This window comes from Pelobates fuscus, chromosome 7 (genome assembly GCF_036172605.1).
Source record: "Pelobates fuscus isolate aPelFus1 chromosome 7, aPelFus1.pri, whole genome shotgun sequence".
In the NCBI taxonomy this organism is placed as follows: domain Eukaryota; kingdom Metazoa; phylum Chordata; class Amphibia; order Anura; family Pelobatidae; genus Pelobates; species Pelobates fuscus.
The window spans coordinates 174,893,558-174,908,507 of NC_086323.1; the positions used below are offsets into that span (position 1 = coordinate 174,893,558).

A 14,950-nucleotide genomic window follows, 5' to 3' on the forward strand; every position below is an offset into this window, starting at 1 on the left:
AGTAAGCTGGATCAACTTCACAGAGGAGGGAAGATCAATGACAGAACCTGACTGCTGAGGAAATGCAAGGATCAGCTGATAGCAGAGGTTGTGGAAACAGCTAATCAAAGGCTGACAGCAATCAGAGTGAGCAGATATAGTAGAGAAGCAGAGAATAACTGCACTGTTCACTAAAGAACCAACCAAGGAGTACGCACAACTGCAGGGTTACAGCATATCCACTCAAGACCCAGCCAGACATGAAACTGGACTGTGTTGAAATAACTTGTTGGTGAAATAAGCATCACATAACAGAAATGTCCCATGGTTACTAGACCTAAAAGCAGACCACTGCATGCTCCCACTAAAGGAACCAGTAACTATCTCAGTCAGAGATATCCCACAAGAAATGTTGGTCAGTAGCAGGACCTGGCAGAACAATAATGGTTAGACCAAGCTTTCACATGGGATTCCAAGACCAGATACACTGGTTTGTGCACAACCTGGATTTACTACAGTAAAGCCTATGACACACATGCCACACACATGGATTTTGGAATGCTTATCTCATTTCAAGGTCAATAAAAAGCTTTCGTCAAGAATTCAATGGGCAAGTGGAGATCAACTCCAACAGCCATTTCCAGGACAATTGCACAAGTGAACATTAAAAGTGGCATAAATGGTGATGCACTATCCCTGATGCTGTTCTGCAAAGGCTTTAGAAAAAAACCTCAGCCAGATCTTCATGAAGAAGTGATATTGATACAGGAATGGAAGAATGGAGGTAACATTAACCACCTCTGTCACATGGATAACATTAAGCTGTATGCCAAGAGTGAGCAAGATATTGACACAGTGATGGACCTAACCAATTAGGAGACATAGAGAACAACTACCACAAACACATGGCAACCATGAGTAAGAGGCAAGGAGAATAGCAACATCCAAGTATGAAGTACCTTTATAGAGTCAGACAAGTCCTGAAGTCCCAGCTGAATGGCTAGAACAAGATCCCTGCCATCAATACATACACTGCACTAGTCATTTGCTACCCAGCTGTAATAATAACCTGGCCAAGAGAAGAGTTGGACACCATGGACAACAAGTCCCGCTAACTACTAACAATGAATGGAATATTCCATCCAAAATCCAGAGGTTGTACACCATCTGAAAGGAAGGAGGCCTGGGCCTTATGAGTATCAAAGGCACAGTCCTCAATGAATCACACATACATCATAAAGATGATCCACATGCAGACAGGCAAGCTGGTACTGGCCAACCACAAGTAATAGGAGACTGCAGTGGTTGTGGATGTGGCAATAGCCAGTGACCATAGCCAGGGCCACCATCAGAAATTTTGGGGCCCCTAACACAGCTCAAGGTCTGGGCCCCCGGGTGCCCACCTCCAAATCCCACCCACAGGAATACACACACACACACACACACACACACATACAGACACATACATGCATAAGGAGATACAGATACACACACATACAGACACACACACACTGATGTACATACATACATACTTGCATACTGACAGACACACACACACACATACATACTGACAGACATACAAACAGACATACATAATGACATACATAATGACATACATAATGACATACATAATGACATACATACTGACATACACATACATTCAGACACATACAGACACACATACAGACACATACACAGACACATACACAGACACATACAGCCCCTCTAGTACGGGTGGGGTTGAGAGGGTAAGGAAGTCTAGAGAGGTTGTGGTGGTAGGGGACTCTATTATTAAGAGAGTAGATAGGGTAATCTGCCTGTTGCCGACGGAGTGGAGGGATTATTGGGAGGGGCTGGGGATGACCCAGCTGTCATGGTCCATATTGGTACCAATGACAAAGTCAGAGGAAAATGGAAGGTCCTAAAGAGTGAGTTCAGGGATCTAGGAAGTAAGCTAAAGAAAAGGACCTCCAAGGTAATATTTTCAGAAATATTACCTGTGCCGCGCGCTACAGCAGAAAGGCAGCGGGAGATTAGAGAGGTCAATGCGTGGCTGAAGTCTTGGTGCAGGAAAGAGGGTTTTGGGTTTTTAGAGCACTGGGCCGATTTTGCGCTTGGGTACAACCTGTATAGTCGTGATGGATTGCACCTAAACGGCAGAGGGTCTGCTGTGCTGGGGGATAGGATGGCTAGAAGGTTGGAGGAGATTTTAAACTAGTAGTGGGGGGGAGGCTCAAAGCAATCTAGAAAATCAATACGAAATTTTAAATAACTATTTTTCTTCGGTATATATTAATGAGGATCCTATGGCAAGAGATGTGCATATGATTGCTGCAACAAACTTGCAGATAACTTGTGATTGGATAACTCGAGACAAGGTGCTACAGCTATTAAAGAAAATGAATGTAAATAAAGCTCCGGGGCCTGACGGTATCCACCCACGAGTACTTAAGGAGCTAAGTGGGGAAATAAGTGAAACTCTGTATTTAATTTTTCAAGATTCTTTTGTTTCAGGTATTGTACCGGAGGATTGGAGGAGGGCAGATGTTGTTCTTATATTTAAATAGGGTTCAAAATCCTTGCCTGGAGGTTATAGACCTGTGAGCTTAACTTCTGTGACTGGGAAATTATTTGAACGGTTATTAAGGGATAATATTCAGGAATACATTGGGAAGAACTGTGTTATTAGCAATAATCAGCATGGTTTTATGAAACATAGGTCATGTCAAACTAACCTAATTGCATTCTACGAAGAAGTAAGTAGAAATATAGATCAGGGTGTTGCAGTGGATGTGATCTATTTGGATTTTTCCAAGGCATTTGATATGGTTCCTCACAATAGGTTAGTCTTCAAACTAAAAGAAATTGGTCTAGATGAATAATAGAGTACAGCGAGTTGTCATAAATGGTAAATTTTCAAGCTGGACAAAAGTGGTAAGTGGTGTCCCTCAGGGTTCTGTTTTGGGACCGCTTCTATTTAACATTTATAAATGATCTTGAAATAGGCATTGAAAGCCATGTATCAGTGTTTGCAGATGACACAAAACTTTGTAAAGTAATACAATGTGAGCAGGATATTGCCTTGCTGCAGAGGGATTTGGATAGATTGGGGGACTGAGAACTAAAATGGCAGATGAAATTTAACGTAGAAAAATGCAAAGTTATGCACTTCGGGGTTAAGAATGCACAAGCAATTTACACCCTAAATGGTAGTGAACTAGGGATAACCACACACGAGAAGGATTTGGGGATTGTTATAGACAACAAATTAGGTAGCAATATGCAATGTCAATCTGCCGTTGCTAAGGCCAGTAAGGTTTTGTCATGTATAAATAGGGGCATAAATTCGAGATGAAAATATAATTTTACCTCTTTATAAATCACTGGTAAGACCACACCTTGAATATGCTGTGCAATTTTGGGCACCTGTTCTAAAGAAGGATATCACGGCACTAGAAAAAGTGCAGAGACGAGCTACAAAATTGATAAAAGGAATGGAGCATTTTAGTTATGAAGAAAGGTTAAAAAATGTAAATCTCTTCAGTTTGGAAAAACGGCGCCTTAGAGGGGATATGATAACATTATACAAATATATTCGGGGCCAGTACAAACCATTATCTGGAAATCTATTCATAAGCAGGGCTATACATAGGACACGAGGTCACACATTTAGGCTTGAAGAAAGGAGATTTCATCTAAGGCAAAGAAAAGTTTAGAGCAATAAGGATATGGAATTCATTGCCGGAAGAGGTGGTTTTGTCAGAGTCTATACAGATGTTTAAATTGCAATTGGATAAATACTTGCAAAAACAAAACATACAGGGATACAATTTCTAATTAGTGGGGTAATAGCTGCTTGATCCAATGAGACATCTGACTGCTATTTTGGGGTCAAGAAGGAATTTTTTCCTAGTTTGTTGCAAAATTGGAAGCGCTTCAGACTGGGTTTTTTGCCTTCTTTTGGATCAACAGCAAAAGCATATGTGAGGAAGGCTGAACTTGATGGACGCAAGTCTCTTTTCAGCTATGTAACTATGTAACTATGTAACATACAGACACACATACAGACACACACCTCAGTTTTCAGCCACCCTCCTCTTACCTTTAAGTTGCAGGAGGGTGGCTGGGGATGATGGGAGCAGATGCCTCTCCTCTCCTCTGCTCTGCTCTGCTGTCTCTCCCCTCACGCGGAGTAAGCTGGGAGGAAGTAACCCGCCGTCACGTCCTCCCAGCAGCATTTGGGTGCAGCCGCATTTTTTTTTAAAGGGGCCCGGTCGCGCTATTACACGCAGCAGCGCTGACCGGGCCCCCAAAGATATAGAGCTCATCAGGTGGCCCTAAATGCTTGGGCCACCTGATGGGCTCCGGTGCAGATGAACCTGCATCAGTTTTGCCGCTCCACTTGGGGCCTGCGCGGCCGGGCCCGTGACAACCATCATGGTTGTCACCCCCTGATGGCGGCCCTGACCATAGCATCAAAAAGAATGAACAGGAGAAGGTGAACACATAGCAAAGGAGGAGGAGGTGGAATAAAGTGGAAAGTGGGGGCAACAGTACTCCCAGTTGTGATAGGAGCACTCAGGGCTGTAACCCTCAATTTGGAAGAGTGGCTTCAGCAGATTCCAGGTGGGACAAATGAGATGTCTGTCCAGAAACAGTCCTATGAGCAGTTTAGATACTGCACATAAGCCTCTGGAATAGAACCCGAGAAAATGAGGAATACACAAAACGATTACCACACAGAGGGGTGGAAAGTGTAAGAGAGAGAGAGTAATTTCAATTTCAGTTAGTTAGTTAGTAATCCTGATTGTGCTAATAATTCAGAATCAGCACAGCAGAAATATATATGTTTTATTACTCAAACTGCAACTTAACTAATATAACAATATTATTATGAGGCTTGGTACTGTGCTTACCTATACAGTGGTATATTTGCACTAGTTGATAATCATGTGACTTTCACAACTAATAACTATTTTATTATTACACTCTGTTAATGAAATAAATGTTACAACTCTGACAAGACAACAAATATGATATGCAGCAATATTATGCCATAAAAAAACCAAGAATATTACTCCTTAAAATAATCTTATGAATATTACAATGAATATTGCATTCCTTCATAATTTCATGGAAATTAAACACTATTACTTGATCAGTTAATTATAAAGTGTGCGACAATCTGGTATCTGTGATAAACCAGTGTGACAAAGCAGTGAATATTGCATCCTGCCACAATCTGCTAAATACAACTTCCTGAGGTAATCCTGTGAATATTTATAGTGGATTTCGTTTGAATAAAATTCCTGGCAATTGTTGAACAAATCAATTCTGAATTGTTTTACCTGTAATATTAACTGTGTAGTCTATGGTGGGATTGATTCAGAATCGATTTGTTCCGGTTTTTACTAATAGGAATTTATATTTGGATGAATTGCTTCAAACAGAAGTCTGATTTGTAGCCTGGCACAATTCAATGAATATCTACAAAAAAAAAAAAAAAAAAAAACACAACAACTAAATTGATAATAGAGTGGCTAGTTGCCACCCCAATGTAAGTAGTCAACCTGTTTGGTAATGGTTGAGCTTCTTATCTGGGGTCCACTGAGTGCCTCTCCCAGGTTCTCAGCACCGGAGGCTCCTGCTAGGTGCTTCTGTTAGCTCTCCTAAGATGAATTCTGGAGTGAACATCCAGCTTATTGGCCGAGAGTGTCATCTGATTGCTTTTAGCTAATGATCCTGCTGGGTAAGAAATCAAACCATTACCAAACAGTTTGAGTACTTACTTTGGGGGAACAGCAGAGCACTCCTAGAACCACATGCAATACGAAACACTGCAGTTGTTCTGGTTATTTAAATTCTTCTTTAATATTTTATATAAAAGTATCAACATGCTGCAGTGCTGATGGATGATCAGTGGACAGATGAGTAAACATATATGATAGTACATTATAATGATGTATGATAAAATAACATTTTGAAGGGCTAGATAGCACAAAATCCTGCACATTCATACGGTAACATTATTAAGTTTTTTTTGTGCTAAACGTAGGGGGCCCTTTGGAACCCCAAGGATTGCAATCAGACAGACAGCAGCCATTACAGCATGTGGATTCACAAAGGAATCATGTTCAGGATGCACTGATACAGCAACAGGATCCATCAACTTCCACATTTAAACAGCCTCACCTGGGACGGTCATCTTCCACTACTGGCGAAGTCGAAACACAGTCAGGAGGGCAACCGAATGTTACCCAGAAAGCTCAGCCGCACCCACAACTGAAGTAAGGACTACTAAATAATTATAATTCATATTTATACTTCTGTGTATATATTTAATATCATCAATTATTTAACACCAGTGTATTCCTTCAAAGAGAAAGCACACAATAAGAGATTTATTTGCTAAACTGTAAGGGATTTATTTGTTGTAGTAAATTGAAACCAGATTACAAAATGTATGCATGAATGCTAATTTGGGAAGAAAAACAACTCCGCTTAGACAATGCTTAAAGGGATACTATAAGTGCCAGAAATGCAAAGCTGAATTCATAGCACAATAGCTCCATCTGCCTCCCCCCTCCCTCAACGCTGGGTCACGATTCAACCTCCTCCTCCGTCCCGCGATGAACGGGCACTAACCGCGCATGCCCTAGCCATCCCCACAGGAAAGCACTGAATCAATGTTTTCCTACAGGGGAAAATCTGACACTGGAGGTCCTGCAGAGCAGGCTGTCTGGTAGACAGCTACTGTAGGCAGACTTTGAGCTGCAACATAAACATTGTAGTTTCTATGGAACTGCAATATTTTACATTGCAGCAGTGGCATACTAAGACATGCAGGGCGGTGAAGGGGGTGGTCCGCCCCGGGTGCCACTTTCTGGGGGGTGCCCGGGGCACCTTTTCATGCCGCTTGCAGGAGTCTCCACATCCAGCAGCGGCATGTCCTCTGTTCTGCGATCCACAAGAACAGAGGACATGCTGCTGCTGGATGTGGAGACTCCTGGGCCCCTCTTCACTGGGCAACCATACTGTGCCACCGGACCACCAGGGAATGTAGTGTGTGTCCCCTCCCTGGACACAGGTTAGAGTCAGGGAGGGGCGGGGACATACACACGAACAACACTGCTCACTATACACAGACACTGCATACACACTATACACACACACACACTGCATACACACTACACATACACTGCATACAGTACACAAACACTACGCAAACACACACTGCATACAATAAACACACACACACACACATCTGTGTGTCTGTGTATCTGTATGTGTGTCTGTATATGTGTATGTGTGTCTGTGTATCTGTGTGTCTGTGTTTGTATATGTGTGTCAGTGTATCTGTATGTGCCTATGTGTCTCTGTACATGTGTGTCTGTAAGTGTGTGTGTTTGTATCTATATGTGTGTTTGTATCTGTTTGTCTCTCTGTATGTGTGTCAGTGATTGTCTGTATCTATGCATGCCTGTGTTTCTATGTATCTGCATGTGTATACTTATCTGTCTGTATCTGTATGTGTCAGTGTGTGCGTCTGTGTGTCTATGTATCTGCATGTGTGCCAGTGTGTATATTTAAGTATATCTGTAGATGTGCATACATCTCAACATTTCACCAACACTACACACAAATACACCCCTGCATCCAAATATCAACACTACATAATAACATACCACATATTCAAAAAACACACTACAGAAAAATGCATGCCTGCATTTAAATGCCAACACTACATGCAAACACACCCCTCACTCACTCACACATACTTCAAACAAAACATGCTTACATTCAAACACACAAACACTGCTCAGTGCTAAATACATAAAAAAAAAAATGCAAACACTGCTCAATGCTAAATATTTTATTTAGTGTGTGGGTGTTTTATACATTTTAAAATTGGGGGAGGGAAGAAGAGGGTGCCAAATATAAGATCTGCCCCCAAGTGCCAAATGCTTCAGGTATGCCCCTGCATTGCAGCACTAAGTGCAAAAGGGATAGTGCACCCAGACCATGTCAATGAGCTGAGTTGGTCTGAGTGCATATAGTGTCTCTTTAACAATTTTAGTTTACATTTTACTACTTTACAATTTTGATAACTGAATTTCAAAATATAGGTAAAAATAGAAATAAACAGAATAAGATATATTAATAATAAAGCAGAAATAAATGGAATAAATTTAACAATGAACACTATTTTTCCACAATTCACCGTAGTTAAGCAAACTTTTTTAAACATGATGATCCTGATATACCAGAGTATAATCCAGTTTGTATTGTTGTAAGAGCTCTATCCACTGACAAATATCTTGCTCCATCATATTCGGAGCCAAGAAACCTGTTTTATTAAACGAGCCTATAAACCAGGCTGCTGTAAACTCAAGAGACATTTCAAGGTCACACATATCATTGCTTTTCTTTTGCCTCTCTCTGTTGATACATTTATTCTAGCAGTGGAATTATTATACGAGGTTTGATTAAAGATTAACATAATCAAACCAGGTCATTCCTAGGGCTACTATATTGATGTGTTAGGATATTAATATGTAACTGAAAAAGAAGGTGCAGACTATTGACATCAATTCATATCTTGTGACTCGGGAATCTACAGCTCAATGACCCATATCTATTAAGCAGTATTTCTTACTTTCTTACCCCGTTTATGATTGGAAAATTATTTTCATTTTCTAATTGACAAATCGGTGCTCTGTAAGATAAGACAGGTTAGTATACGGTGGTTTGTACATAAAACTGGCACTAAAATGAATCAGTAAATAGTGACTATATTTATTACGTAGAATGTTGGTAATTTATAGTTTTTTTAAGAAATCCTAAAATACTGGCTTCTCAACATGGCTGGCTTAACAAGTTGTTCAAGATTTGCTATTGTAAATTCCTCCCTGCGGCACACGGAGTTTAGAGCAGTTATTTCAGAGCTCATTATTACTACCTTACAGGCTTTACATAAGGTAACAGGCCGAAAGTCATTAGCGTAGGAAGGCACTAAAAAAACAAGGAAATTGACAGTTATATGAGGAAAGGAATTTGCTAAATAATGAGCTAGTTCATTTTCCTGTGGTACAAGACACCTCTAAACATTTTAAAGGATCAAAGAAGGACATTTTGATTGTGGGGGGTGGGGGTTGGCTAAAAATATTACCAGATAGTCGTCAATTAAGAACATTTTATGGTATTCTATGTCCTGCTTAAAGTGATTTATGAAATTAAAAAAAATTATTTAGGACAGGACTAACATATATTATTGGCTTTCTAAAACCTCTATAGTTTAACCCCTTAAGGACCCCTTAAGGGTCTCATTGGAGTTTAGAATGTTGAGGTAGACCCAGAGGCGTAGGTTATCTTGCACAAGGTGGAAATTTAAATTGGCCCCTAACCCACCAAACCTTAGATTTTGTTTTATTGCCTCTCTTCAATGCCCCTAACACCCTTTTGTTTTGATAATCACAAACACAGTCAGACACTCACTGGGGTTGGGGGTAGTATGCGTTATAAAATGTAACGATGAATGTGTATTTTCCACTTTTTTTTCTGTAATTACATTAATCACAGTACTCCTGATAATTTTCAGGAAGGTAGTACAGTTTTGCTGTGTTGCTCTGTCCTATCTTTGTTATAGGAACAATATATTGTTAGAAAAACAAACAGTATTCCTAATGCTATAGTGTCCCTCTGCTTCCACAAAACCCCATGTTGAAAGGGTTAAAACACCTTTTTTACTTACCTTATTCCAGCTTTGAGGTCCCTCAGAGGTGGATCTGTCTCCTCTTCCCCCAACGTCGCGCCAATGGAAGAACCTAATGCGAGGCAAGCACCTTGCATACATTTGAGCTTTCCTGTAGAAAAGCACTGAATCAATGATTTCCTCTCAGGATTTTGAATATGCTGGATGTCCTCATGCACAAAGTGAGGACCTCCAACGTCGTTTCAGAGTGTAAAATGCAATGAAAATGCAGGAAGCAGGAAACTCCAGAAAGTGTCTGGAAAATAGCCACTAGATGCAGTCTTAACCCTGAATTGTAAAGTAACTGCAATGTTTTATATTGCAGAATTTAGGGGACAGGAAACTGCACCCAGACCACTTCAATAAGATAAAGTGGTCTCTGAGCCGATAGTGTCTATTTAAGCTTTTTGTTTTCACTTTCTGCTGTGGAGATCACTCTGTGCCCTTTTGGCACAGCTCCCTGTGGTCATGCTAGTGCTCCCACCATCAGTTCCGGAGAGGTCAGAGTTATACCAGCAACCACTGTTGGTAGCCATGTACCTGGTCCTTACCATGTACCTGGTCCTTACCATGTACCTGGTCCTTACCATGTACCTGCTCCTTACCATGTACCTGGTCCTTACCATGTACCTGCTCCTTACCATGTACCTGCTCCTTACCATGTACCTGCTCCTTACCATGTACCTGCTCCTTACCATGTACCTGCTCCTGTATTCTACTAGGTAGACCTCGAAGTCTAACAGTAGACAAGTAGAGCAGTCCTGTATTGTAATTTTATGAGTGACATGTGAAATCAATTAGAATAAAATATTTCAGTTGGAATATGTTTTAAGTCTGACTATTTATGTAGAGTGTAAGGGAATTGCATTTAACAATGTAATATTTCTGGTCTCATATAATTGACATAAAATCATTGATTAATACTTTCTTTGAAAATTAACAAAAAAAATTCACGTTTTATATATCCCCGAGTTTTATTCAATTCTTATTTTCTGTAAAAGTGATTTTTTTTTTACACTTTTTATTTAATTATTTTTCCTGTTTGCAGAATGTTTTAACAACTGTACACTTTCTTGTTACTATTTCCTTTTGCCAAATAGCAAGTCCCAGTCCTTGACAAACACCTTCAGCTTCAGCCAATCATCTTTCTTCCGATCTGCAGGAAGCCAGGACGAAGCCAAGGCCGAATCTATCAGGAATCTGAGGAAATCGTTTGTCGGCCTTTTTTCAGATTAACCTCCAGAATGGATGTGTAATTAGTTAATTAATGCTCAGTAAGAAATTGACTCCCTTCTGAGGTTTTATTTCACTAAGCAATGAATTATGGTAGATTTACATTGGAATTCAAATTACTTTCCAGAATACCTAAGCTGTAAAAATAGCGACATTGAATATATATATATGTTTTTTTCTAATTCAGCTAATTTGGCCTAAAATATACACTTCTCTTTTTAATACTCCACAATTCTTGATTTAGTGAATAAATCCTCATGTGTGTCTTCCTGACTTACAATCCTTTATAAAATGCAGTATATACATGTAAGCAGTATGCTCCAAAAATATGTATATTTAAATCAAGGCTCTGGGTGCCATTACTTCTACTGGTTATGGTGCTGCTAAGTGTCAAATTGTTTTCAACAAGGGGAATGCCCACTGTATATAGAGGGAAGGACTGCAGACTCCTGGGGAACCCAGGTAAGTGTCAAACCGCTCATGGTTATGATGCCTGGACTGACCCTTTAAAAGCCATTGAAGTTTGTGTGCATTTATTATATAGATATTTTGGTATTTCACATCATTTAAAGAACTAACATACTATATAACGGCAATGTGTGTAAGATTCCCATGCAGTCCAAGCTGTAACAATGCATATATATTTACACTCTTCCGGTTTCAAAGAAATTATTATTTTAAAAAAGATGTTACACTAAAAGCAACAATTGTATTCATTTAATTAGCAACAGTTTCATAAAGTGTTATATCAAAATAAATTAGATATGACTTGTAATAATTAGCATGAACCCTTAGAACGTTTTGCTGGCACTCCTTGTTCTGTGCATTACATTTCCAAGGCTTTGCGTTTACAATGGTTTTGTGTCGTTTTTTTTTTTATATGGTTTTTTTTTTTTTTAAATAAGATTTTCTGTTTTCTTTAATTTATCTTCTATCTGCAAATATTCCAATGGAGAATAAAGACTACCAATAGACAAATGTTCAAATGTTGAATTTAAATAAAGTGTCTGAACACTTAAATGTGTTTTCCTTTAAATATTTTGTCTAGTTTTCAGTAAGCAAACAGCAACAGTATTCACTATATTGTTCATGAACACAGTACTGCTTTCACAAAATTACACTAATTGGTACTTTTTTTTATACAACAATCCGATAAAATACAACTACAATAGGCTCAGTGGCTTCCTTTTAGTATCTATTCCTGTTCATTAATATACAACAGTGGAAGGCAAATGTCACAATGTTACCCTACAGCAAGAGTACCGGTGTTCTATCAGAAATCTATATCCATCAGATTTCTATACCGACGTCACCGAAAGTGATATGACATGAGCTGCGCGCATGGAAAGTGAAAACTGTGGTTCAGAAATCTTATTGATGTGCGGCTCGCATGCGCAGTACACCTGCAAGATTTCTATATCTAGTGGATGTACCGCTCGCATGCACAGTACACCCGTCAGATTTATAGAAATCTGATGAATATACATTTCTAATAGAACTCCTGTATTGTGGAAATTCATCCCATAAAATGTATTCCTATCAATTGAACTTGTGCTCTACAACAGTTCTACAACAGCAGGTGGTCTGTTTTTTGGTCACTGCAAATCTGCAACAATCCATTTGCAAGTGAAAACCTCAAGCTATTTAAACGTGCATAGGGACTGGGGATAGTGCACACGTTATGAAGGAACATCATCATTGAAACCATAATTACACTCTCAACATATTTACTAAACTATCAGTGAACTGAGGCAAGAATGCAGAGTTACTTTAGCATGCATAGCAAGAGGTATGAGAATGAGAGTATCATCATAAGGAAATATGGGTAAACCAGCAAAAATATTCTATTTCCTTTCTTGGGTGTGTGAAAGACATAGATACAACCAATTGAGCAGGAAACGATTTCTGAAACATCCTATACAAATTTAGACAAAGTTTACTCCACAGAGACCTATTTTACTGAAAACAGCCAAATACATTGGAATTAATCCAGAAATGTTAGAATTGGTAGTTTCTACACAGCAGATAAACTGTGAATTGAAATTGGATCATGAATCATCTCAGAGACTGGGGGTGGTACCATGGAAATTCAAAGCCACTGCTTTAGGTCACATATTTTGTGCTCTTCCTCTACAGTTTACCTTGGCCTACACCCCTGGTTTAGGCATTGGTTGACTCTCAAACTAACAGCTGGATCCTTCACTATTGGTTTAATGGTTCCTCCTTTTACACCACTCTTGCGTTTTCCTCAGCAGTACATGTTAAAATGTTATCTCACATCCTCAGTTTGTTCATAGCTGATAACTAAGGGGCTTTTTAAATGTGCTGTTATATATTTTTAATAATAAAGTTACAAAATAGACATCTGCATTCGTTTTCGTACTTATACGATTTCGTTGGAATTTTTTTTTTCTCGTATTCCTTTACTAAAATGTAAACAAAAGACCTACGAACGAAATATAAATGAAATGAAAGGGCAAATGCCGAATGCATTACCTTTTGGTTTCATTTTGTTTGTTTTATAGACTCCGTGCTGCAGGAGAATTAAACCCCACAGCACGGAGAAAACAGCACTACACATGCGTGGAAAAAAAGCAGCGCTACCAGCTCCCTCCTTGTAATAAAATTAATTCCTACCCGCTCCCCCAATTAAAACCTATGGGGGTCACTATGACACTATGACTAAGGGCCACCCGGTGGGCATTTGTCAGCAGGGGCCCGGTCTGGCGCTGTGACGCTTAAACAGCGCGACCGGGCCCCTTCCTGTTCTGCATCTGGCTGGGAGGAAGTGAGTGCCGCGCGTCACTTCCTCCCACTGAAGATCAGAGTCACACAAGAGGAGGAAGGCAGGGAGGATGGGAGTTTCAGAGGAGAACTCCCAACTGCCTCAGCCTGCCACTGGACCCCAGGGAAACCACTCTCCAGAAAAGGTAAGGGTGGATGGAGGGTGGCTAAATGTATGTCAGTATGTTTTTTTGTGTATGTCTGTCTGTGTGTGTGTGTGTCAGTGTGTGTGTATATCAGTATGCCTGTGTGTGTCAGTATGTCTGAGTGTGTGTCAATGCGTCTGTCAGTGTATGTGTGTGTGTGTCAGTATTTCTGTCAGTGTATGTGTCTGTGTGTGTGTCAGTATAGCTGTCAGTGTGTGTGTATGTGCGTGTGTGTGTGTATGTACGTGTGTGTGTATGTACGTGTGTGTGTATGTACGTGTGTGTGTCAGTATGTCTGTCTGTGTGTATGTCAGTATGCCTGTGTGTGTCATCATGTCTGTGTGTGTGTGTCAATATGTCTGTCAGTGTATGTGTGTGTGTGTCTGTGTCAGTATTTCTGTCAGTGTCTGTGTGTGTCAGTATATCTGTCAGTGAATGTGGCTGTGTGTGTATGTATGTCTGAATGTCTGCCAGTATATATTTGTGTGTCAGTATGTATCTGTGAATGTTTTAATATGTCTGTCTGTGTGAGAATGTGTCAGTATGTCAGTGTGATTGGGGGTTGGGCATAATTGGAGCGGGGATGGGGGGTATTGGGAGGGTCGCAGGGCCCAGGGGGCCCAACAAAATTCATATTATAGAGGGCTCTGACCAGGGTGGACATTAGGCACTATGTCTCCCCCCACTTCAGTTATTTGTGTTCCCCACCATGGGGAAACGGAGGGACCTGTGCCAGGGCCCCCCTTTTGCACTAGCAATAGCTGCCCAGTCACTAGTAGTTTGAAATGACAGCAAGCAGCCACAGGTTGACAAATTAAAATTTTATTTAGTACAAAATCATTCGTATGAAACGGAAATTTTACTGGTGCATATGTCTATTATTTAATACATTTTATATTATATAACTGGTGGCTTTTTTATTTAGTTATTATCGCAATGTTAAATATAGGGAGAAAAAAAACATAAAAAATCATGCAAAGTGATAGTATTTTTTTAAATATTTTTTTTACAATAAAATTATAATGCATGACTAATTTTTTTTAGTTACTGTCAGGAC

The 14,950-nt window shown here is 39.8% G+C and overlaps 1 protein-coding gene across 1 annotated transcript in view; it reads left to right on the forward strand.

Moving 5' to 3' along the window:
- Positions 1 to 11,084, forward strand: part of SYN2 (synapsin II) — a 341,342-nt gene extending 330,258 nt beyond the window's left edge. The window contains exons 13-14 of the mRNA XM_063426936.1: positions 6,035 to 6,266; positions 10,831 to 11,084. Coding sequence (XP_063283006.1) covers positions 6,035 to 6,266; positions 10,831 to 10,966 — 368 coding nt within the window. The 3' untranslated portion in view covers positions 10,967 to 11,084. The remainder of the gene's footprint in view (positions 1 to 6,034; positions 6,267 to 10,830) is intronic.
- The last annotated feature ends 3,866 nt before the right edge of the window (positions 11,085 to 14,950 follow it).